The sequence below is a fragment of the Podarcis muralis genome, chromosome 1 (assembly GCF_964188315.1).
Source record: "Podarcis muralis chromosome 1, rPodMur119.hap1.1, whole genome shotgun sequence".
In the NCBI taxonomy this organism is placed as follows: domain Eukaryota; kingdom Metazoa; phylum Chordata; class Lepidosauria; order Squamata; family Lacertidae; genus Podarcis; species Podarcis muralis.
Genome location: NC_135655.1, coordinates 57387516 through 57411522, shown reverse-complemented (window position 1 = coordinate 57411522; position 24007 = coordinate 57387516). Strand labels below are relative to the sequence as shown.

The 24007-nt window shown below is 43.0% G+C and overlaps 1 protein-coding gene across 1 annotated transcript in view; it reads left to right on the top strand.

Moving 5' to 3' along the window:
* The first annotated feature begins 3525 nt into the window (after positions 1–3525).
* The window catches only part of LOC144327847 (uncharacterized), a 40367-nt gene continuing 19885 nt past the window's right edge, over positions 3526–24007 (top strand). Inside the window, exons 1-2 of the mRNA XM_077929268.1 lie at positions 3526–4037; positions 10151–10230. Of these exons, the coding sequence (XP_077785394.1) occupies positions 4014–4037; positions 10151–10230 (104 nt within the window). The 5' untranslated portion in view covers positions 3526–4013. The remainder of the gene's footprint in view (positions 4038–10150; positions 10231–24007) is intronic.

The following is a 24007-nucleotide window of genomic DNA, read 5'->3' as shown; positions in this document are numbered from 1 at the left end:
CCGACTTCAGATCTCATGAAGCATATTGAGTTTTGCTGATCATTAAGGCATGTGCACGATCCTACAGCTTGAACATGGATGACCACTTGGCAAATTCACTGCATTCAATGCTAGAATAGGAAGCAGTGTTTCTGCCTATCATCTATCTACCTATCTCCAAGTTCACATAGATATACCTTCAAAAGGACGTGGATAAAGGAATGAGCAAACACCTAGGAGCAAGTAATGGAAACAGCTCTATCATAATCTTTTCCAGCCTCTCTCAACAACCCCTCTTCAGGCAAGATGATTCACTCACACAGTGAAATGATCTGCCTTGTTTATAAAATTAAGCTTCACTGTAAAAGTACAGTCACAGCACCATGTTGGAAGAATGCCTGTCAACCAGATGAGGCTGTCTGCTCTGGTGATTCCAATATAAGTGAAGAAAAAAGACCAAAAGTTGTTAGTGAAAAAATACCAGACAATCTCCTGATATTTATTTATTCCCTACACAAAACCCCCCACAAAAAATAAAGACGTCCATTTACAATTGCTTAACTACATTCAGCCCCTTGAGCTTCCATTCAAAGTACTGGGGAATAATGGCAGGACCTCCTCTAAAGGCCAGTGGCTCCAGATGTACAAAGCTCTCTTGTGGGCTTCACTGGGCATTGGGTCTGGCCCTAGTGCCTCTTTGTTTGCTTCGACCAGCAGATCATTAGGAAACAGCTGGTGTTTAGGTAATGGTGCTCCTGGAGCCTTCACTTTCTGGAAGTCTGGAAGTTCTTCCCCATTAATTGCAGACATTTGTGGGTACTCAGGAATGAAGGAGTGAATACGGTCAAACTAGCTACCATCCATTTCATGTAAATATAGAGTCTGCTGGTCTCTGATTGCATGATTGTGCCAGATAACCATTCATAGTACCTTCTCCACTACAAGAACAAAACATTTGCATAACTGTTGAAAATCAGCTGCAAGCCTGTGGTGGAGAGGTATGCTCCTCAATGTTGTTGTTTAGTCGTTTAGTCGTGTCCGACTCTTTGTGACCCCATGGACCAGAGCACACCAGGCCTCTGTCCTCCACTACCTCCCGCAGTTTGGTCAAACTCATGCTAGTAACCTCAAAAACACTATGCAACCATCTCGTCCTCTGTCGCCCCCTTCTCCTTGTGCCCTCCATCTTTCCCAGCATCAGTGTCTTCTCCAGGGAGTCTTCTCTTCTCATGAGGTGGCCAAAGTACTGGAGCCTCAGCTTCATAATCTGTCCTTCCAGTGAGCACTCAGGGCTGATTTCCATGCTCCTCAATAGGCATCCACTATTGCCAGTTTTCTAGTACCCTTAATGTGCATTCATCTTCACTTTCAAAACATGCACAAGGTGCGATTCATACACTACACCATGTGATTAAAGAATATCCACTTAGTGGGAAATGTTTCAAAAAATGCATGTGAGCCATCTCAAGTATCGTGGTACCTCGGGTTACATACGCTTCAGGTTACATATGCTTCAGGTTACAGACTCCACTAACCCAGAAATAGTACCTCAGGTGAAGAACTTTGCTTCAGGATGAGAACAGAAATCGTGCTCTGGCGACGTAGTGGCAGCGGCAGTGGGAGGCCCCATTAGCTAAAGTGGTGCTTCAGGTTAAGAACAGTTTCAGGTTAAGAATGGACCTCCGGAACGAATTAAGTACTTAACCTGAGGTACCACTGCATATGCATATCTCTATGCCTAAAGTCTGTCCTAAATAGGAGGAACAAGAGCTTAGGACAGCAGCATGGACTGGGGTTTAAGGATTGTTCAACCTGAGAATATAATAGATTACAGTCAGTTAATGTAAGCTATGTACTGTCAGGTCAGAAGGTGAAATAAACAATAAAGGCGAAGTAAGTTAAATGTTGGGGATTCGGGGGGTAATGTCTTAGCAAAGAAATGAGTTAATATTTTAGCTATTTAATCTACATGGGAATTGAGGACCTATGTAAGTATTTCAAATTCTTTTAGGAAGCAGTTACAAATACATTTTTAATTATTTTTAATGATTCATGGTGGATCTGTTTTACTTTTAGGACTTTGGACTACTTTCATATATTTTTTGTGGATGTGCTCTTGAGGGTTGGGAAGCTTCTGGAAAAGAATGGGGCATGCTGTGCAGAGCAGCAATGTGTGTGTGTTTGTGTGTGTGTGTGTGTGTGTGTTTGTGTGTGTGTGTGTGGTGCTGGAGAAAATCAGTTGCCCTAACTTACAGAAGCATAAACACTTTCTGCTCAGTCAAAGCCACTGTTGAGTTGGATTCAACAGCAGCTGCCTCCTGAAGGCAATTCTTTTCTTAGGTCTCTTAGAAAGCCTTGAAACACATTTTTAAAACTCCAAATAGTTTATAATATAGTTTGTGAATTTAAGCAAGAGAAGTTGCTGAATGGATAACTTGCAAAATAACCCACGACTGTAAACTTCAAGCCACTTACTGCATTAAACAGACTTGGCAACTTCGCAGGAGAAAATGGTTGTTAAGTATATATTTGTCGGTGGATTATGGGAAAATTTGAAGAGTAAGTGCATTATATATGAACCAATGTTCAGTGTTTTGGTATAAAAGTTTATTTAACAACAACAACAACCAAATATTGACCATTCTTCTGTTTACTACTGATAAACAAAAGAATTCCCCATATCAGGTCCTGGCCAGGGTCAGCGTTTCCTTTAGGCAGGGTGAGGCAATTCAGACAGCACATGTTGGGGGCTAGGGAGCAGTGGGAGGCTCTGGTGGACAGGGCTGTATGCCATGTGCCCTGCAGTGCAACACCTAAGTGAGCTTGCTGCTGTCAGGTATGACGATGGATGATGCCGTCCTGTGGCTAACATCAAGCTTATCCAGTCAGCTTCTGGACACGGGCGCCATCTTGTCTTTCACCTAAAGCAGCAGAAAGTCGTTGTCCAGCTCTGTTCCTCGCAAAATGTCTAATAAAGCTAGAACTTGTATCTAAATCAGGTAATGGGGAAACTCAGGCCTGGGGGAGAAATGTCACTCTCCAGGCTTCTCTGTCCAGCAGTCAGAACTCTCCTCAGGCCACACCCCTCCCTGGTCTGCTTTGCACCCTCCTTGAGTATTTTCACATACCTGGAATGTGCTCTGGAGCTCTGACTGTGCATTTGATAGAGACGGGTTTGCATAGAAACTATCCTACTGTACGAAGGTGAAATTTACATTCATTACCCCTGTCCATTTTTGTCTCTGGGCCTGCCCATTCCTAGCATGTGACCCTTGGAAGCTTTTTTCCCATGCACACACCCACCCACCCCATCTTAAACAATTCCAAGATTGTTATTTTGCTAGGCACGTCAAAATTCTTCAGAAGTATTTCCAGTATTACAAAATCAGATTGTGAAGTTCCCACAGCAGCCTTGTTCTGTGATTTGAAAATATCTATATATGTTGTGTTGCTTTCCTGTGGAGAAGTCTGGTGATGACAGAGAAGTATTTTGTTTGAACTCTCTGTTTTACAGATACAACTGCCACCAGAAGGAGGAGGAGAAAGATGGAAACTCATAATCAAATATCCAGCACTCCAGAGGATCAGTGTGTCATTCTTCTGTGTTTGGCAATTGAATTAAATCTGGTTAGGCAAACACTTATGCAGGAAATATTGCCTGGAGATAAAAGTTGTCATGGAGGCTTAAGTTACCTGCATCACAGAAACACAAAGCAATGTTTGGGTTTTATGTGGCAGGTGGGGTTTTAAACCACACATCACCAAGAGGGCCCTTTTTAAGGAGTGGACAAAGCTGTTGTGAAGCCAGAAGGTGTGTGTGCCCTTTACTCATGGGTGTACTTCAAGCTGCAATTAGCACAAATGACATTTTCTTTCTGAGTGGCATTTCCACTCATATCTAAAATAAGCTTGTTCCCTCAGCTTTCAATGGCAGCACGCAATGTCATTTCCCAATGGATTAAATAACAGGAAGCAAAATAAGCATTTTTACAACATTCTCAAGCTGACATGGATTAGCTGACTACTCTTTTCAAATGGAGGGAAAAAGAGACTGCAATGTAAGCTTGATTCACAGGAGCAAAATAAGATTTCTCTTATTATGTCAGATTTATAAGTAATAACTTTGCTGCTGTATTTCCCCCTTATTGAAAAATCTCCCTTTGTTAATGAATGGTATAGAATATGAGATGGAATTCTCCTTTCCATCCATGAAGAATGCATTTTCATGTTCCTTCTCTTCTTATATATCATTCTTTTGGTCTGGCAGGTAAAGTAGCTTTTTCTGTTTCCATTACTGTACTATAATTCTACAGTAAATTCTATAGTAGTTTAAAGATTTATAGTTTTATCAGCATATCTTTAAAAAAAAAGGACTGAAGTTTCCCATGTTCTGTTTAAAACAACAAAGAAACATAATTCCCTCCCCCTCTCTTGATCTATCTTTGGTGAGACTCAGTGCTTTAAGGGGCTGTTAAGCTATAGATCTTCTTGTGCTGGGAATTAAGCAAGATGAGTTTCAGTTAACATTCATTAAGATGGATGATACTGTCTATTCTCTTTTGAAGCAAATCCTAGATGTTATTGATTACCTTTTGCATATGTGTGCCTGTGCAAGAAAAAGATCACCTCACCAACTGCTGATGGGCAAAGAGAGAGTTTTGGGTTTGGGTTTTTTTTGCAAACACGCATTTGGTTTGGGGTGTATTTGCAAAGCCCCCTTCCTCTACTTAACAGATGGTACCTGAAGAAGCTCTGTTAGTGCTGATCGCTGTATTAAACTGGCCTGAAGGGTAAATGGATGCTGAATTCACAAGTGACACCCTGTTACCTCCAGCTTGAGCCAAAAAGGTGAATCAGAGCTGGCAGCACTAGTGTTCCACAAATGCAGATGATTAATGAAATCTCCATTTACAGAATATTTAAATGAAGAAACAGGTATAACATCCAATTAATACATCTTTCATGTGGACAGATGCATCTGAAGAGCATGCATTTTGACACATAAGAGTTCTCCTTAGATATTATGACAAAATGAACAAAGCAGAGTCAAATTTGCATCCGTTTTCTCACTGCTTCCTTTGTAAAAAATGTGCCTCAAATGAGCTCTCTTTAAATAGCATGCACATTTCTGTTCCCAAAGTGGAAAATTCCTTGATGGAGATTGGAAATTCATTATTTTGACAGTAAGAACAGCACCAAAATCAGGTATCTAAAGAATCACCTTTTCTCTTTCGAACCTGCTGTTCTGCCAAGATCATAATGTGAGACTCTGTTCCAGGCTTTTCCTTTGACAGGTGGATGCCAGAAGCAAGGCCTTTCCAGTGGTGACACCCCAATTTGGGGCTCCTTAGCCACATTCCACTTGCTAGCACTTTACTTTGGGGGAAGTCCAACCAAAAACTGTTCTAATGACAAATGCAATAGAACTGCTCATTATTTTAACCAATGTTTACTTCTGCTGTTCTGTATATTTGTTATTTCAGATTGCATTGTTTCAAATCTGACTTTTTACATGTCATCTTGAACACTCCTCTTGTCAGAAAGTTGAAGTAGCACATTTTGAGATAAACAGCACAATCCTATGCATATTTATCCAGAAAAGTACCACTGTGTTCAGTAGGGCTCACTCCCAAGTAAGCCTAAACACACACAAATCTAACTGCAATATTAATGTAACTGTCCCGCAGAAAAAAATGCATTGCTATAGAATTTCATACTCAGTCTGTTGACTCGAGGCATTATTGATTTGTTGTTGTCGTAGGCATAAAAGGGAAATCAAGCATCTTCAACTTAATTAGTGACTGGTTTGGCACAATAATTGCCTTTCACTTTCTTGTTTACTGCACTGTAGGGAGGAAAACTCTAGCGTAAATGGCATTTGGGAAGTGGGAGTCAGGCTTCTCCTCATCACGACTGGCAAATGTTGATGTACAGGAAATATCCTGGCTGAAAAGAAGAATCCTTACCTTGAGCTTGCTGCTCTTATGCACATTTATTCAGAAGTAAAACCCATTGAGTTCATTGGGACTTACTCCAGGTAATTGTGCATAGGCTTGCAGCCTTAGACATTAATCCTGTCCCAGCGCAGAGGAGAGGATTTGATGACCCTTTAAGTCCCTTGGAACACTATAATTCTATTGTTCTATTGTTGGCCATATACTGGCTGTGGCAAGCTATTACACCAACAATATCTATTGCATTACTCTGAACGATGCTGCTTTGGGGGCTCTCAAGTGTGAAAGGCAACATATAAAAACAATTCTTTCTTTTAAATCTGCTATCTTTTCAAGGCTCCTCAAAGCTCTTTTATCTGTTAACTCAGCGCACTACATCATTCCAAGTGCTCTTTTTCTCTCATATGTGGGAAACCTATGCTCTCTCTTTTCGCCTGCAGCTTTACAAGGAAAGAGCTGCTATGCGTCATTCTTTATAAGCTTAGTAGGAAAGGACAACCTGTTATGGAGCCTCGCCTGAGTAAAGAGAGCAAGATATAACACTAATTGCTTTGTAAAACAGGTGATGAATCATGATCCAGAGGATTTTGGAAAGCTTTCCATTACGCAGGGGTAGAGAACCTCTGGATGCTTTCAGGCTCCAGCTCCCATCAACACCAGGCAGCATGGCCAATAGACAGCGATGGTTGCAGGTGGAGTATCTAGCAACATCTGGAAAACCAAAGGTTCCACACCTTGGGCTACATACACACATCTTATCAAAGAATCAAGGGAGACAGACTGCCTGCTTCTTCTATTTAGTCCACACACAGTCTAGATCTTGTGCCTATCTTTTGCACCCGAAAAGCCCTTCTTGAGAAACTGGTTTCATTCTGAAAATAAAATCACACTGCAGATTGCATCTGTCTTACTCTGCAGTGTGACCAGTTGAAAACAGATGTAGGCAGTCCCAACAGCAGCCGGGGGATGCGGGGAGATGTATCCACATATGCCCAATGATGTTGTGAGTGGGGATGTGCTAAGATTGCAGCCACTGCTTCCTTCTTCACTTACCTGAGGCATATGCAGGGAGGAAAAGGAGTGGACAACCTAATAAAGAGGAGAGTTTTCAAATGCATATCAGGTATCTACACCCACCCTTGTGGACAGCAGGATTTAGAATCAATCTAGATTAATTTTTTAAATTTTAAATTTTATTAAAGTCTTCTTGGTTTACAAAGGTATGCGCAATGTCTCTTTTTTCAAGTTACATTTTCCATAGGTCAGTTTCATTTGTTGAGACATTAGGGTTACATTAGGAAGAAAAGAGGGGAGAAGAGGTGGAGGGGGCCAGGGTGGGTGGGGGTGGGGTCGGGAGGCGATATTTCTATTTTGCTTAATGTATGTGTGGGTTTTTGTGTCAGCATCGTTTGTGCAGGTTCTCTTTGCTATTCGCCTGTGTTCCTTTGGTGGTGAGAGAAATTGTGGTTGGCCTAGGGTGCGGCTGCTTGTTTGTGATTGGCTGTGTTGAACTTTGTTTTTGTGTGTGAGTGGGGTAGGTGGATGTTTTTAATCAGGTTAGCCATATTGATTCATATGCTGTTGGTGGATTCTTGTCTTGTTGGGCTGTGTATGTGATGAAAGGGAGCCATACCTGGGTGAAGGTATCATCTTCTATTTGTCCCTGTGTCAGTTTCAGTTTATCGGTTAATTTTCCTAGTAGGGCTGATTCCCATACTATTTGGTACCATTGATCTATGCTTACTCTTCACAGGTCTCTCCAGTGTCTGGCTATGATGTTTATGGTTGCTGAGGGTAGGTGGGAGAATCAATCTAGATTAAAAGCAGCATGTTAAGGATGAGCATGAACGGTTCCAGATTTATCTTAGAGTTGGAAGGGACCCATGGGTCATCTAGTCTAACCCCTGCAATGCAGGAATCTCAGCTAAAGCATCCATGACAGATGGCCATCCAACCTCTGCTTAAGAACCTCCAAGGAAGGAGAATCCACTGCCTCTCGTGGGAGTCTGTTCCACTGCCAAACAGCTTTTACCGTCAGAAAGTTTAGTCAGAATCTCCTTTCTTGTAACCTGAAGCCATTGCCTCGAGTCCTACCCTCCAAAGCAGGAGAAAACTACATGCCTGTGCAACAAATGGGTTAGTGTGTTCGCAGCCTCTGTTTAAAACTATATCCAGCTTAAAGTATTTTTTTTACTGCTTTACATGTGAGCAAAAATCTGCTCTGCTTGCACAACGTCAATGCTTGATGCAACCCAGTTGGTTGCATCTAACAATAGTCATACTAAGAATAGACCCACTGAAATTAATGGACCTAAGCTAGGCATGCCCATTAATTTCTAAGGGTTTCCTCTGCATATAACGAGCAATGAATACAACCCAATGTGCTATCTTTCTTCTTGTAGGAATACTTTTTACATAGGGGAGAGTTCAAAATCACAACTCTCTCTCACACACACAACCACACATTCAGTCTGAACTGTACACTCCAGGAAGGACTCTACCACATATGGTAATTGTTCTGAATGTATAGTTCTGAGTCCCCATATCAGCCTAACCAATCTCTTACAGCTGATAGAAAGACAGTTCTGTACAGGAAACGACATGCAATCCACTTATAGATTGTCACATGTAAGATGAGACTAAAGATGTGCAGGGAACATGGACCCGATCAAGACTGTTTGTCCACTCCTATACATTTAGGCAGCCCTTATTGTTTCTGAGAGAATCAAACGAGATAATGGTAACCATTATCTGTGTTCCTGTGGCAGGAAAGAAATCTAAATAAATATATCAGACCAACCCTGGGGAGCAAGGATACCATCTTACAAATAGAAGACAGAGATGGAGACATGATGTTCCCAAGGCAAAGTATCATCATGATCCGCATGGGCTATGATTGAGAAATGGAATACTGACCAGGAAAAAACATGCTCTAAGTATTGTATGTGCCCATCAACAGCTGAAATGTACCAAGGCCACAAAAGCTTGGTTCATGAATTTTCCTTAGTAGGAGAAAGCATGACTTTTCATTTCATAAGGGTAGTGTGATCAAAGGCAAGCAAGTGCATCCTCAGACCTACCAAACTGAGAATGGTATCCAACTAACAGTTATACTAGCACAGTGACTCTTTGTTGGGCAATGTAGGTTCCCCATCCTATCCTCTCCCCACCACAGTGTGACCCCTAAAGCTGCTCTGGGTTTCCTCTGAAGCAGATTTAGTCAGCATGCAGGGAGGGGAGAGAAGAGGGCAGGGAAGTTACATTGTGCAGCCAAAAGTCATTGCACTAGTGTACCTGTTTTAATTGGATACTGCCCTGAGTGTAGCTCCTCATGGGACCATCACCGAGAACCTTATTTTGTTGCCTTATTCATCCATCGGGGAACTACCATTTCTCAGTAGATTTAACTAAGCTATAACTCTGCTGACCTTAAGTTGTGTATTCTCTGCAAACTGAAGGAGAAAAGTCCCCAAACATTCCTGAAGTTATTAGTCAGGGACAGGGACATTTCACACAGGGCATAGTTAAAGGGTGGAGCTCTCACCCTCAGGAGATGGTGGTGGCCACAAACTTGGATGGCTTTAGAAGAGGATTATGAGGAAATGAGGGCTATGCTCTGCCTCCGCCATCAGAGGCAGCATTCTTCTGAACACCGGTTGTTGGAAACCACAAGGGAGAGCGCTCTTGTGCTTAGGTCCTTCCTGAAGGTTTCCCGCAGGCATCTGGTTGTCCAATGTGAGAACAGGATGCTGAATTAGATGCATCATTGGCCTAATGGAGCAGGGTTCCTCTTAGGTTCTTACATTTAAAATCAATATTTTGCATCCTGCTGGTTTAAGAGTTTCAGAGAATCAATGAAAGGGACCACAAGGGTCATCTTGTCCAACTTCCTGCAATGCAGTAATCTTTTGCCCCGCGTGGGGCTCAAACCCAGGACCCCGAGATTAAGAGCCTCATGCTCTACCAACTTAACTCATATTTTAAGGGGGCCAAATTTTGGTCCAAGACGGCTAAAAATGACTGGAGAAGATCCACAGTAGACTGAAATAATTAGTGGAAAGAAAACATTTGAGAAATGCAGAATAGATGGTTGGTCCTCCCTTGTTGTTCTCATTCACAAGCCTCATAGGGGGGGAAAATGGAAGTCTTGCTGGAGAAAATCTGGAGGACTGTATGTGGCTGCCTGGTGAGAAGACTGTTTGCTTTATTTCTTTCAGCAGGCAACAAAGATGAAGCCAGCCAGTTTTTACAACAAGGAACAAAGATCCACTTCTACCCACACTAAAGATAATGAAAAGTAAGTTATAAGACATGGGAAAATGGAGAGATGTTTCACTAGTGTCAAATGTACAGGATCCCCCCCACCCTCGTTCTACCTTTATCTTGTTTCATTGATTTCCCTTGCTCCCATCAAGACCTTTCTGCCTCACACACAAGTGGGATCCAATTATTGCAGACTATCTCCCTCTAGAAGGCCATTGCTCATCAGTGTCAGCCATCGAGGTGATTTGCACTTTCTTTGTGCCACTACTTTTACTCTTTCTCCGTTACCATCTTTGTCAATTCCCATGAGCCAGGCTGCTGGTTACAATTACCGTACCAAGGTGTGACTCAGATGGGAAAGCTGGAGTAAATACTGGACACCGAATGGGCCACTAACTGCAAACACAAGACAGTGGGCTTCACTGGAGGGCATTGTGGGACAAACTTTTTTCAGTCTGAGGGCCCCGTTCCTTGATGGGAAACTTTCTGAGGGCCAAAGGCAAAAGCTCCAGGTCAGTGAGGCCAGAGTTAAAAGTGAGCAGAGCGACGGATGTGACCCTTTATACAATAGGCTACATTCCAGACACACAAAAGTCTGAGGTCTCTACACTCCTTCCGCTGAACACACTTCCATCTCCCACTCTGTATTTCTTTGAAAATGTAATGTCCATTTATTTATCCATTCATTTATTATATTTGTAACCTGCCTGATCACAAGTTGATCCAGGGAATGGTACAATAAAACACATTAAAAAAACCCCAAACAATAAAAAATAGTCAATACAATTATACCCTAAAACAAAAGCACGTAACAAGTCAACACCAGCAGGTATAACTATACTTAACCCACACAAATGTCTGAGCAAGCAAGCCTGCCTTCAGCTGGTGCTGAAACTCAAGAAGGGGCCAGCTATATATTGAGAGGGATAGCATTCCACAAACAGGGCGCCATCGCAGACTAGGCCCTCTCCCATGTTACTACACAATTAATCTTATCTAGCTGTGGAAAACCAAGGGAAGATTGATGATGGGTGAGGCACTCCATTAAGTATTTATGCCTATGGCTCATCCCCACTTTTGGTGGACCCATATTTTGATTGTTCCATGTACTGATTTATTCCCCCGGCTCCAAGAGCTTTACTCATTGCTCTGTGGCCATGCCTTGTGAAAATCTGATCCTACTCTCTGAGCCTGATTTTATCAGCTGCACAGAAAATCTGCCGAGGGATTTTGCCCTGGCGACACTTCCCAGGCCCCTCCCCAGGCCACACCCTTCATTGGCCTTGCTCTGTACCCTTCCCTAGTGATTTAGTCAGCCTACAATATGGTTTTGACCTGTGATAATACTGCTTGATTGCCTGGATGGAGAATGGAGAGTGGCCATTGGTATGTGGCCGCCAGAAGATTGGCTGTGAAGAAGAAAAACTCCCCACTCCTGCTTTATGGAACAAGTTAATCCTCATTGAGAATTTGGTCATGATACAATGTGACAATGGGGTGTGCGTGTGATATATATTCATTCAGTTGTTTTATATCTGTACTCAACACCTGACAAAGGCCCAGTCTGCATGTCACGCTAAGCCAAACGAAATGTGAATGAGTGAGTATGCAAATATACGGAGCAAGAACTATGGTGACTTTGCTCATCCTCTGCTACTGCTGTGCAACCCAGAGCTAAGTCATGGTTTACCTTGGTGTTATGTCCAAACCAGGGATTCTGGTTTGTTTCTTCCAGACAACTCATGAATTATCATTCAATAACAAACCATGGCTAGAACTTGTGGGTTGTCTGGAGCAAAACACACCATGAGCCTGGGCTTAGATATAACATGAAGACAAACCATAGCTTAGCTCTGGGTACTTATGGCAGTAGCAGGATGGTGGAAGGAGCAACACAGTTATGACTTTAATTTCATGAACTCGCATACTCGTTCTGTAACACTTAGACATAATTTGACTTAGCGTTATGTGTAAAGCTGCTTGGACTTCCAGATGCTGTTCTCTACAAATTATTCCCTAGTGTTCCACTCCCCAAACGCCATTCAAATGATCTTCCAGCACTTCTTAACTGGACAGAAATCTCCTCACGGGGGAACAGTGGGTGCCTTATTGGGAGTTATTTTTTTGGGTACATAACAAGGTTGTGTTGCAGGCAATCCCTTAATTATTATCCTTGACCTTGGGAAAAAAAATAACTGAAAATAACAGCCCCAGTGAGATGAAGCAGCTTTGCAATTACATTGCATAATGTTGTCACACGAAGGGGTTGTCAGGGAGATAATGGTAAACACCAGGCTGGGTTCTGTCTGAAAAATAATTGGAGTCAGCTCCCTTTGTGGCTGGTGTAGAGGAGCAAAATGGAAGAGTAAATTAGCAGTTACTGGAGACATTAGCAACAACATTGTGCTTACCAGTGACCAGAACACTGTCTGCCTTTAACTACTGTGGCATGAAATTGCCTCGCTTTCTTTCTAATGACAGCCAAATTTTCAAATGGACGTCCTTTCGATTCAAGCCGCCCAAAAGCTGCCAGCAGCGGGATCTTTGTTTCTTATGCTGCTATTTACAGTAGTTGTAACATCAAGGGCATCATTTGACAGAGATTTCACTCCCACCCAGGAAATAGAGAGAGAGTGTGTTATCGGTGGTGGCTAACGCGCATTATTAGAGGGACGAGCTTTTCTTTTCCGTCTGGCTGGATGTCTCATGGACTTCCTTGAGGTCAGGCACTGTTCCCGAGGGAAGGATTTAGCTCCTGGCAACTCCCTGTTATTTTGCCTTCTTGCTTTCTCCCTAATTGCTGCCGTGCAACACCTGTTTCATCTCAAGAGACCCTCTCCAGCTGTTGTCAGTGCCACCACTCTGCTCCGCCAGCAAAAAGGAATGCTGCGTGCATACCAAAGAGAAGTGTAAGAATCGGAGGATCTCTGCGTGGGTACTTTGCTAGCAATACTTCAGCGCCAGCAGGCATCCAGCTTTCTTTCTCTGACGATTCACAGAACCTGGGTCCGCATAGGAACACAGTGTGATAAGGGCCACCAGCTTTGATGGCTTAAAAAGGCGATTAAGACAAATTTGTGAAGGGGAAGGCTCTCAATGACTCTATGTGACTGCCGGACTCAGAGGGGGAATGCCTGTGGAAGGCAGTTGCTGAGGTACAGCAGCAGGAGAGGGCTGTTGGCCTCATGTCCTGCTGGTGGACTTCCCATAGGCATCTGAACAACGCCAGAGTTCATCCTGCATCCTTAACTACATATGAAACTGGCTTGGCCTGAGCATAGGTGCCAACTCTATAAGGCTTAGGTGTCTTCAACCCCCCAATTTTGAGGGCGCAGAGGAGGGCGAGTGCAGAATCAGCCACCTACCGATGCAACAGTCAGCACACATTGCCTGTTCACTGCCTTGTTCCCTAAGCAACCCCCCTCCCCCGTGCTGTTGTTTTTCCTCATAGGGAAGACCCACATCACTGTGGCCCTTCCGCCACCTGCCCAGCGTCTCTCTCATAACAAGGCTGCCAGGACTCTCCGGAGTGTCCTGGGGTGTTTCACCATGGGGATGGGGGCCCCTGCAAAGTCGCCTGGAGCAGTAGCAAAAAGACAGTTCCACTTCCTGGTCCTGCCGCGGCACTGTTTTGCAATGGGTCGCTGCCTCTGCTGTGCCTCCTGCTGTAGCCTCAGGGCAGGCCAAGCAGGGACTGCGAGTCCCATCATGCCTCGGCCCCGTCTGCCCTCTCCGCCGAGCTTGATTCCTCCACAGGGCCAGCCACAGTGAAGCAGGAGAGCCAGGAGCCAAGCACAGCCTCATGCCTCACAGCTAGGCTTCGTGCTCAGACTCCTCCCGCTATTGGTCTCCTCCCAATGCGGCAGCTGCATTGAGCATGTGATGTCACATATGCACAAATACCCCCCCCCCCAATGTTGGGCAGAGCTTGGCGCCTCAGGTCCTGAGTCTGACAACTGGCCCATTTAGCCTTCTCCTATTTGCTTTAATGTGAAGCAGCTCTTCAAGGGTTGGGGCTTGTTACCTATGGTTGTTACCTGAGGTCTTTTTGACTAGAGATGCTGGGAATTGATTTGAACCTAGGATCTTCCACACACAGTCATGTGTTGTACCACCAAGCAGTGGCTACCACTTCACACAAAGCATTAGAGTAATGTAAGCTGGCACTTCCAGGTACTTCTGCCATGCTGAGACTGCCTTGCTCAGCAACTTCATCTGAAGAAGCAGCAGCTTTTTCAGGCTGAGTGGACTTTGTCTTTAAGGACATGTCATTTCATTTCATTGCGCCTGGGAAGCATGGCCTCTACTAGATCTCATCTAGTGGATGAGTCATTATTGCATTAAGTTAGCAGCATAATAAACATGATTTAATATAACTTGAGTCTCTGCTGATGGGGAGATAAGCAAAGCTGTCTGTACACTAAATCTGCCCACTTGTGGGAGAGGCATCGAACATTTTATTTCAGATGAGACACTGAAGAGCAGGAACAGGAAGCATAAGACATGTGCATTTCCCGGTCTCTCAGTGTAATTGTCACACCCAAAGCTGCTTATAACAGGCGTGTTTGGAAGATGGACTGGCTATTTTCTTATACAGGGCTACTACTGGTACCCTGCTCATAAATATCAACTCCAGAATCATAAACAGAAGCGTATTTTCTTTGTTTATTTCCAAATACCTGATCTTCATGTTCTTTGAGCGTCCTGTGAATAAATATACTGATTTGGTTAACTACATTGCATTGAATTCTGCGATGGGCAATCATGAAAAAAAATTTTTTTGCCTAACATTCGCAATGTTCTTTGCTATTTCTGTGAAACTACTGAGGGACCATGTATTTTTTTAAAGAGCAGGCTAGTGACATTGGATACCCATGCAAAGCAAGAATGAGGGCAATCAAGTTAGGGCAAGCTATGATAGCTAAAAATGGAATCTTCACACTCAGAGACAATGCAGACCTAATTATATGATAAACAAAAGGAACCAGCTGTTCCAGTTGTTATTTTTCTAAGCTCACTGTGGAGAGACGGAATTTTGGACTAGGTGGAACTTTGGTTTCATCTAACAAGGAACTTGCTATGTATTTATGCCCTTCAGGACTTCTTTCTGGAAATCCTTCCTGTCCTTTTGTCAAATTCATTCATGTTCTGTGTGTGTGTGTGTGTCTAAAAATGTTGGTTACATGTGAATGTATGTAATTTAACCCCTACACCACTTTTCAGAGTGAAAAAATACACTAGACAGGATAAATTTATACCAGAGATTCTGCAGCAGATAATGGAGGAAGCTTAACTGTTTCCCTGTCTGCCTATTCTCTTTTCCAAATTGCTGTCTCTCCCCCAAGTGCTTTCTGCCCAGGGGATTTCAGAAACAGCAAACATTACAGTATTCAGGAACTTTGTGGAGTGAAAAGCCACTGGTGTATGTATGGGGCAGAATTTATCACACAGAAATAGTGGGTGGGGAAAGGATTAAGGAGCTCTGCTTTCTCCACTCTAACCTCCTCCCACTGTAAGCAGTTTTTCATTTAAAAGTGATGCCAGGGCTCAGTTACACTTCTGCTTGTAACTTGAAGTTATCCCTTCAAATAGCAGATATTGGGGCAGGGAGTAATAGTTGGGGGAAAACTTGTATTTTTGTATTTTCAGACAACAACAACCACTATTAGATGCTTCATTAATTGGAGTGGCACAACAGGAACAGTACATTTTTAAAACTAGCATTTTGTCCAATTTCACAAAGTGACACATTAGTGGCTGCAATGGGATGTGTGGTATAACACAAAATGATTTCCACATTTAAGAGAGCAGAAAAAGAAACAGGACTATAAATGGTGCGGACCTTCCCCCTCCCCATTAGCCCCTCATAATCATTGGGGGAAAGGCACCCCCATGCTCACTCACAAAGAGATGCTCCTTGCACCTCTCCTCTGTTCAGAAGGAAAGGGACTATGGGTGTCCAATCCTGGCATTCACTGAAAGGTGGGCATGTTTAAGGGCTTTGTGTTCAACGCAGGGAAGGATGAACCAAGGCAAACAGGAACTGAGGAGGAAGAGCAAACCACCTCTTGCACATTGTATATTTCTGAGGGGACATTTGCTGAGACCTTTTGCAGGCGCCACAGGAAGTACTGACAGACACAATGGTGCCCATGGGTGCCCCAATGATAGACCCTGCTTTAGTTCATAGCATAACGAGGAAGCAACTCATTGTTTCTGCTTCCCCAATTCACCTCTCGTGAGCTCTGTTTCTTGGTGTCGGCAGCACACACTGGCAGAAATACATCTTTCAGAGCTGTTCTCTGCTCTTCCTTGCTTCTGTCCAATTAGAAGACTGCCAACAAGAAGACCATCACTCATCCAGCAGCTCCTGACAGAGCCGGACAACTGCAGAACATGAAGTGACCCCTTCTTTTGTATTATCCTCTAGCTCTGCACTAGCCAAAACACAATTCTTTTTGCTGACGAAAAGTGTGTGAACTTGAGTGTGCGTGAATGTATGTGTCTCTTCGATCCTGATAAGTACTGTCTTCCTTAAAAGGAACTTTGCATTTGACTGACTTCCATACACTTGTCAGCTTATGTGAATTATTTATTTTCGCGAGTGGCAGGAACTCATGCAATGCCACAGTGGCAACTTACGGGAGCAGGCAAGAGACATTTGCTGGTTAAAATTATTAAAATTTAAATAAATTTGCATATTAGGAACACCTTGGTACATGGGCTTTTTAAAAAATGTATTGAAGGAAAGATACAGTGGCTGTGGCTCAATTCCAAGAGCAGTATTCAACTGAATAATTACACAAAGGATTACTGCTAGCATAGCATGACTTCCCCCATCTCCTCCCTCCACCTGTGGCCCACACCACCCTGAAATCTGCTCTGAAAGCTTGGGGGAACGGACAGAGAAGCTTTGGGGGGCAAACAGTGGGGAGAGGGAGGGAGAACATTTGCCTTGTGCCACATTAAACCTAGACTTTATTTTGGAAGCATGGTAACCACTGGAGACACAAATCACGATCCGAAACCATGCTGAAAAGGCAGCTGTTTTCAGCTGGCTTTATTTGTGTGAATATGGCATCTGGGGTGATATCCATATTTGGGTCTCCAGTGAAAAGGGATCAACTTTTCTGAAATTCTTGATATCAAGCTATCTCCGCAGGTTTCCCACCCCCTAATCCCCATTTCACTCTTTAATATTGATGAGAAGCGAGTCCCTCCCCCAGTTCCATTAAAAATACAAACAATTCTCACACATTATATGCATTACAATGGTACCTCGGGTTACAGACGCTTCAGGTTACAGACTCCGCTAACTCAGAAATAGTACCTTGGGTTAAGAACTTTGCTTCAGGATGAGAACAGAAATCGCGTGGCGGCAGCAGGAGGCTCCATTAGCTAAAGTGGTACCTCAGGTTAAGAACAGTTTCAGGTTAAGAACAGACCTTCAGAATGAATTAAATTCTTAACCTGAGGTACCACTGTACTATACATATGTAGCAATGCATACAACTGCATAAAATATGTATATATTAATAAAAATAAAATAAAAAATTAGGTTGTAGAAATATAGTATAGCAAGAGGTTTGATACATCACACACACATACATACATACATACATACATTTGTGTGTGTGTGTGTGTGTGTGTGTGTGTGTGTGTGTTTTGGCTTGTAACTTTATATTCAATTTTGCATAAAAGTTGTTTTTTTAAACAAAGAAACTCTGACAATGCATTAGTGACTTGGACATACATGGGTACTCAATGCAAGAAGCAGTCTGATGTGAGCAAAGCTGTACCGGGTCAGAACCACAAAAATCCACATTGGATTCCCCCTTCATTCCTTCCAGTGAAAACAATGCCACTGGATAATGTATTTATTGGTTGCATTTATAGCCCACCTTTTTTCCAAGGAGCTCAAGGTGGCATACATGGTTCTTCCTCTCCTCAATTAATCTCCATATATGGTTCATATTCCTAAAAGGAAAGCCACAGTGGTTCAGTTCTGCACTCTGACATCTCTGCAAAAAGACTAGGAAGGCTCCAGGTGCAAGAGAGATCTTCCTGATTCCAGGGTGGCCTCAACAGGGATAGGCAAATATGTTAGTTTTGGCTTCTTTCAGTGTAGCATTTTCCCATTGAGTTCAGTTCTCCACGTTTCACATCAGTTTGCAATAAAAAAAGAAGTCATGAAAATTCATCACCATTTTGGTGTGAATTTCTGCAAATATGCCTAATATGTACATAGTGTGGTGTAGTGGTTAAGAGCGGTAGTCACGTAATCTGGGTAACCGGGTTCGCGTCTCCGCTCCTCCACATGCAGCTGCTGGGTGACCTTGGGCCAGTCACATTTCTTTGAAGTCTCTCAGCCCCACTCACCTCACAGAGTGTTTGTTGTGGGGGAGGAAGGGAAAGGAGATTGTTAGCCGCTTTGAGACTCCTGAAGGGGAGTGAAAGGCGGGATATCAAATCCAAACTCTTCTTCTTCTTCTTCTTTTTCAAAGTAATTTCTCCTAAAATAATACACGTTTGAATGCTATTTGCATTAATATAAGCCTCTCATACACACTTTCTCTTAACATATGCATGTTTTTACACATTTCTTGGCATTGCAAACTTTAGAAAGGTGCAAAATTCAAAAGATGGCTGTGTTTTGATCCAGGTATTGGAAAGCGTGAATGAAACTAGGCTCACCTTTAAGTGCGACCTCAGTCGAACTTCTTCCCTCAGTTTCAGACTGAACTTGTTCAGAAATGCTGTGGAAACATGGCTCCCAGATTGTGGGGAGAGAGGGGATGTTCATCAGCTGAATTTATCCTGCCATGTATTGTTTTACAATGCAGTCTCACAAAAAGTAAATGAAAATAGCATCCGCTCATGTGTACCTTCTACCTGGCTTTGCTTGTTGCTTTGAGGAAAAGAGGCCTAAGAGCAGATCAAGCTAATTACAGTGGTTCCTCGAGTTACATACGCTTCAGGTTACATACGCTTCAGGTTACAGACTCCGATAACCTAGAAATATTACCTTGGGTTAAGAACTTTGCTTCGGGATGAGAACAGAAATTGTGCTCCGGCGGCAGCTGGGGTCCCCATTAGCTAAAGTGGTGCTTCAGGTTAAGAACAGTTTCAGGTTAAGAACGGACCTCCGGAACAAATTAAGTACTTAACCCGAGGTACCACTGTATTAGATTAGCCTTAGATAGTATGGAGCTAGGCTTTGTCCAGAGAAATGGCTGGACACTCTGGTTAAAGGAAACAGAGAATGACAGCCCTATACGTTAACTTTATCACAGAGTATAAAAATCACCAGGTAGCGCAAAAGAAATGCTGCTTTAATCTCCTGAAGAAGGAGAGAGGCATACTGCTTTGTCAGGTGCTACAGAAGGAGTGATAGTCTTGCCTGGGAGTCCTGCTACTGAGTATTATGGAAACTCCATCTGGGCAGCATTAAACAGCGATTCTGACTGGTGAAAAACACACTTCAGGCCTGCCCAAGCCGAATGCGGCTCACAAGAGGGGTCACAAGTGGGTCAGTTCATCGCATGCTTTTACTGCCTGCCTGGGACTGCCAAATTGGAAAGAGGAGTGTCAAGTACCTGACAAACCACTTTATGGGGCTCCTGGGTTGTGTCTGGTTTGCTGGTTCTCACTGTGTGCAGGTCTGTCGTAGGTTAATGATGTGCCAGCACTTCTGGTGTTAAAGTTGACGGAGGAGTCTCAAGTGCTGGCTCCTGTAAGTCCACAGCTGCATATTCCTTTCATTATCTACTGTACTCTTCTGTACAGTTGCCACATTAACAAGTCAGCCATGGTTTAAATACCTGCCTGTCCACGAGGAATAGATTTGAATAATGGAGATCTTACAGGGCTGAGGTGTTGTTTGGGGGGTGTTGTTGTAGAGGGAGTTGTTGCTGTTGGTTTTTTGTATCATTATTTTAGATCTTGTTGTGATTTATGTGGAAATACACAAGTTTGGTTGTGTATTTTTTATTGTTTATAACTACTTTTGATATGTTGTTATGTATTTTTTAATGTTGTAAACCGCCTTGAGCATGATTTTAACTGTGGAAAGGCTGCATACAGATAAAATTATGTATGTATGTATCTTTATTCAGAACATTCAGTATGTATCTTTATTCAGACCATATTTTTCTCTGCCTCTCCCCTCTCCCTTGTCCTCCTCAACTCCTAGCTCCTGCTCTGAATAATTTTCCTTCTTATTGCAAGTTCACCATGTGTTAGACTGACTCCAAGTCCAGCCTTTGGATTGGTTGGGAGCACCAAATAAACCAGGGGCGGAGAACCTGTGACCCTCCAGATGTTGCTGGACTCCAACTCCCATCAGCCCTAGTCAGCATGGCCAATGGTCAGGGGCGATGGGAGTTGCTGTCCAACAATCTCTGCAAGGCCACATATTTCTATCCCTTCCTTGCCTTCCTAGTCAAAGGCTGCATTCAGACAGAAGTTTATTCCATCTGCCTGATGTTTCCTTACCTGTTAATTTTCATGTTGTATGTGATATTTCACATGACATAAAAGCCACGTCTGGGAATCTAGTGGAATCTAGCAAAAACCTAGTGCTCATTTCCATGTTGTTGTTGTCGTCAAAAATCTGTTTGCACCCCATTAGCTTAGGAAATCACAAGCATTTTGCATTGTAATTTTTCCTTAGTTTTTATGATCATATCCCTGAACTCATATAATGAAATCTGGGGCAGTATCCTGGCATACAGTTCTTTCCTGCCATTCAAAATTTAGCATGATAAGGCAGTATATTGACTGAATAGCCAACATCCACACCTCTGGTTGATTAGGTACCTCCCAAACATCAGACTTTTGACAAGGAGCACCCAACATTCCCAATTGGTTCCATAGCTCCAGCACTCCAATGGGCTGCAACAGTTAACATGAGGTGGTTCAGATTTTGTTGTTAGAGGACTTTTGCACATGCAGGAGACCACAGTGTAAATATGCACCTCGATTAACCCCAAATAATAGAAATAAGCAACATACTACTTCCTTACAGAAAGAACATCTGCTATTAATTCATTTAAAATCAAATTCTGTTACAATCAAGTCAGCTCCACCAAAGACTGGAATGCAGAAAGAAAATAAATTTACACTGGCTTTGCGGCAGTGCTGCTGAGAATAGAATTTGGCTCAAAAAGATTTAAAGATAAATTTCACTTGGAATTATTAAAGCCTCTACTTATAATAGGGAATGGATAGATATCTTTCTGTTAGATCGTTCTTCTTTCTGTCTTATTTAATCAAATCCTTGCACTGTAATCAGCTCTGATTCTAAGCCTCTATCTGCAAGGAGCAGAATAAGCTTAGAAAATAAAATGATTTAACATGTTGTTTCCTTCCCCATTTCTGTGCTGGTGTAATATATTTCACAATTTTTGTCACTCCTATTTCTACAAAGAGGTATGCGTGAAAGTTGTATGGTGTTCAGTGGCCGTAAGGACTATTCTGTAAAATCACTACTGAGTGACAAAATGTTGACACATTTTCCCATCAAGGTTTATACTTTGGTTGTAGGGACATCACTTTCCCTAGGACACAGACCACGATGTACCTAGGGACGTGCAATTCTTCTTCTAGATAGCCTACCCAATGGTGTTGTGTCAGATCGCAAGACAGAATGTGGATTTGGGACAGTATATAATCAGTGACATCACTTCTGATTCAGCTTCCCATTGTCAGCACGATTTTTAAACAAACATATCATTCTTGCAATTTTCTTGATGGTAATAACATTGTGTTTCATCAATGTACAAAGCCAGAACTAGAACCACTGTCTAGTCCTAGAAGAAGGACAAAAGTCATTTCTGTTCCATCCCACGCTGACCTGCCATTTGGTGCAACTTTCCTTTCCTTGTTTGAAAGTTTAGCTCATAATCCAGGCAAAATTAAGAACCATAAAATCCAATTGAAATCAACTGGACTTGAAGTTAAGGGCCTTTACATTCCTGTATAAATCGACTGCACATCTGTTTGAGGGCTTATTCCAGGCATCTGGTTGGCTACTGTGTGACTACATAAAGGACTACATCAGGGCTTGACTTGTGTTTTTATTTACACACATGCCTCTCTAAAGCATTAAACTAGCAATTCGTTTCCATCAAGCAACCACCATCATGCATATTGCCATCCTTCTTTTTCTTTCCATCCATTGCGCATCCCCTTTTCCCCCCTTTGCATCCTGCATAACACATTTCTCATGGCGGCCAAGGACTCCTAATGGTTCTGGGGATGGGAGCTGAGGGACCCTTATGTGACGTGCACCTTTATCTCAGCATCGCACTGCAATCACCACTTCATTCTCTCAGCAAAGATTATCAAACCAACAATCCCAAAGCACATCAGACCAATTGGGTGCACAATATAAAGGCAGTAGAAAAGGAATTCAGTTTGCCTCTTCAGGCCATATTCATCTTCCCTTTCCGGCTGAACGAATGAAAAAAGATTATATATTTTTTTTCAGTTTACAAGTGTGCTACAATAATAGATTTCTCATGATCTTGCTGAGATTATCAAAGGAAATTGTTATGTAGACTGCAACACTTCCTCTTTTTGGAGTACAAAATTCTCTGATTTATGACCGATATGACTCATGAGGTAGAAGAAAGGATATCATGGTTCTTGTAAAATATTTGGCAAAATAACTATATTAACACCTACATGCCTTTAACTAGAGAATGAATTATGTGTGTTACACACTGAGTAGGCCCTATGATTCCAGGAGCAAAAAACCTCCTTTTTTATTCTGACCAACCTCCTTCCTTTAGCCGCAGTGCTGAAGCTAGTAGTGACATGAGCAAGGGACCCAGAAATCCGGAAAAGGATATAGGCTTCCATTCTGGAGACAGAGACCCGAATGCAGTTTGAAAGAAGGATAATTGTTCCTAGCTCTTCTCACTTTTGCCTCTGATGAGCATGTTTTGTAGGAGGGGGGAGGGGTGTTGTATTTCCCCCAAAACCTGTTTCATCAGATGTGACAGCGAGACAAAGGATATGCATGTGTAAATCATGGAAACTTAAGCCTCCCTTAAACCTCTTTCAAATCTCCTAAAAGTCACTGCCCTTCCCCAGACTTAAATACAGAAACAGGATGGAGACAATGCTCACCTTAGAAACAATCGGTCTGCCAATGGCTAGTCGTCATGATGGTTAAATGGAGTTTCCATGTTCAGTTGCAGTAGTCCTGTTTATATGATAATCTCATATGAAAAAAATGCACGTAGGTCATGTTGGAAGACTGCTACTGCTGTGCTCTATCTGCTTATGTTCAGGGAGCCTCTGTATGATTCCTGCATGAAAAAGGCTAGTAAGGTAAAGGGACCCCTAACCATTAGGTCCAGTCGTGGCCAACTCTGGGGTTGCAGCGCTCACCTCGCTTTATTGGCCGACGGAGCCGGCGTACAGCTTCCGGGTCATGTGGCCAGCATGACTAAGCTGCTTCTGGCAAACCAGAGCAGCACATGGAAACGCCGTTTACCTTCCTGCTGGAGCGGTACCTATTTATCTACCTGCACTTTGACGTGCTTTCGAACTGCTAGGTGGGCAGGAGCTGGGACCGAGCAACGGGAGCTCACCCCGTCGCGGGGATTTGAACCGCCAACCTTCTGATCGGCAAGTCCTAGGCTCTGTGGTTTAACCCACAGTGCCACCCGTGTCCCAAAAAGGCTAGTAGACCACTGAATACTAGTGGCTGGGAAGCGGCAACAGGACACTTTGGCATCCAGTTGGCCACTGCAGCAATGAAGAAGCTGGACTAAATGCTACTTAGGACTGATCTGGCAGAG